This window comes from Alosa pseudoharengus, unplaced genomic scaffold (assembly GCF_046254945.1).
Source record: "Alosa pseudoharengus isolate Yale_2024_CS ecotype anadromous, Long Island Sound unplaced genomic scaffold, YU_APseudo_1.1 YU_APseudo_1.1_scf_7, whole genome shotgun sequence".
Classification (NCBI taxonomy): domain Eukaryota; kingdom Metazoa; phylum Chordata; class Actinopteri; order Clupeiformes; family Clupeidae; genus Alosa; species Alosa pseudoharengus.
In genome coordinates, this window is record NW_027468859.1 from 24,429,847 (window position 1) to 24,432,346 (window position 2,500).

At 48.8% G+C, this 2,500-nt stretch overlaps 1 protein-coding gene across 1 annotated transcript in view; it reads left to right on the forward strand.

Annotated features, from left to right (window-relative positions):
- Positions 1–2,500, forward strand: part of LOC143109255 (hormonally up-regulated neu tumor-associated kinase homolog A) — a 28,798-nt gene that overhangs the window by 21,835 nt on the left and 4,463 nt on the right. Inside the window, exon 6 of the mRNA XM_076271913.1 lies at positions 2,010–2,145. Coding sequence (XP_076128028.1) covers positions 2,010–2,145 — 136 coding nt within the window. The remainder of the gene's footprint in view (positions 1–2,009; positions 2,146–2,500) is intronic.

Below are 2,500 nucleotides of genomic sequence, written 5' to 3' on the forward strand. Positions count from 1 at the left end.
AAGTGATAAGGCTATTTAACCATAAGTAATGACCCAACGGTGAACCTGAACAACTTTAGGAAAAACTTACGATTGGTGCAGCTACTTTCATCCAAACAAAAACTTTTCAGATGACTGGCAATTGCCTGCTCAATGTTCCTTCTGTTATTTTTTGTTTTGTTTTATTGACTGTGCACCTCTGCATTTTAATAATTCGCAATGACATATGACGCCCCCTCAAACTGAGTTACACTGCCCACACAGCGTGTTGAATGCGTGTGAATCCTGCTTGTGCTATTGTTATTGCCATGGTTTACATGTGGTAATGAATGAAGCCATGAAGCCAATGAAACATATTATGCGTCAAGGAGATTAGACTACGCTAGATTACATAGGCTACTCTACATTATGGTTTGTCTGTTTATTGTATGATACAACAAAATGAAAAGCTACAAACCATATTCATAGACTTTGGTGGAAAAGTGTAGTTTGGATGAAGACATTGGGCTACATTTTGAAGCTAATCCATGTAATTTAATAGTTTTTTTGAATTCGGTTTCATGTTCACGAAAGCTGTTAACAATTTGGCCTTGGCCTTACGCACCGATGTATGTGGAGGTGCGTGACAGTTTTTGCAATGATGTCATTAAAATAGCGTCCCCCCACTTTAAAAATACCCACTACACCACTGCACTCACCACAACACACACACACACACCACACACACACACCACAACACACCCACCACAACACACCTGCCCCAATGGCGCCACTACAGCCTCCCTTGCCACCGCGCGCCAAGGTGACACAACCTGACCTCCGAGCTGGCACACACACACACACACACACACACACACACACACACACACACACACACACAAAGTGCACACAAAGTGCCCAGTCACGTCACCTCACTGGCTGGCACAGGTGCCCGTTTCCTCGCTGGCTGTCTCCCCGGTGCCACCTTAACCCGATCGGGGCGTTGCGTAACACCAGACGGGCGCTACCCGACCAGGGTGGATGTTAGTCACAGAGGGGGACGCAACGGGGAGGGGAAGGACAACACAGGACCATATCAAGCATGAAATTAAGGTCCTGCTCCTGAAGGCACGCTACGGAAAAACACTGTGTGTGTGTGTGTGTGTGTGTGTGTGTGTGTGTGTGTGTGTGTGTGCGTCTGTGTGTGTGTGTGTCGGTGTGTATGTGTGTCTGTGTGTGTGTGTCTGTCTGTGTGTGTGTGTGTGTCTGTGTGCGTGTGTGTGTGTGAATGAATGGTTATTACAGCTACGGAACACTGCCCATCTGCAATTCAGTGTTGAGATCAATGGAATGTAATCCACATGACTCATTGGTATCGCATGACGGACATGACGGACATCTCCATGTGATGTTGCGATCATTCTTCCCCAGACAATTTATCAATGCTACTCTGTCAGGTCATTGTTCCTGGGCTGAACAAGAGGACATTTGAATTGGCGTGTCAATCAATCTGTTGTCCTGGCGATGCTGCTTCTCTTATTTGCTCTCTCTAGCCTTTTCCTATCTCCCACCTCCTCCACCTGCTGCTCTCCCATCTCCTCCACCTGCTGCTCTCCCACCTCCTCCACCTGCTGCTCTCTCATCTCCCACCTCCTCCACCTGCTGCTCTCTCTAGTATTTTCTCATCTCCACCTCCTCCACCTGCTGCTCTCTAGTCTTTTCTCATCTCCATCTCCTCTCAGACACTGATTCTGCTCACTTTGTCTCTCGACTGGAACTGTTCCTCTGTGCAATTCATCCTGTCAGCATGAGCCCACATTTATATCTCCTATTTGACTGATTCAGTGATCTCTCTGTATCTCCCTCTCTCTCTCTCTCCCTCTCTCTCCCTCTTTCTCTCTCTCCTTCTCTCTCCCTCTCTCTCCCTCTCTCTCTCTCTCTCTCTCTCTCTCCCTCTCTCTCCCTCTCCCTCTCTCTCTCTCTCCCTCTTTCTCTCTCTCCCTCTCTCTCCCTCTCTCTCTTCCTCTCTCTCGCCCTCTCTCTCTCTCTAGCGGCAGTACAGTTTGTGTTGTGTCTGCTGGAGCCAGACCCAGAGAAGAGGCCAAGCATCAAAACAGCCATGGAGGAGAAGTGGCTGAACGAGGGCTACGCCAAGAGACCCCTCCACACCGTCACCTATAAGAACAGGTAGCACACCTCACCTCCACATCTCACCTCCACACCGTCACCTATAAGAACAGGTAACACACCTCACCTCCACATCTCACCTCCACACCGTCACCTATAAGAACAGGTAACACACCTCACCTCCACACCGTCACCTATAAGAACAGGTAACACACCTCACCTCCACACCGTCACCTATAAGAACAGGTAACACACCTCACCTCCACACCGTCACCTATAAGAACAGGTAACACATCTCACCTCCACACCGTCACCTATAAGAACAGGTAACACACCTCACCTCCACACCTCACCTCCACACCGTCACCTATAAGAACAGGTAACACACCTCACCTCCACATCTCACCTCCACACC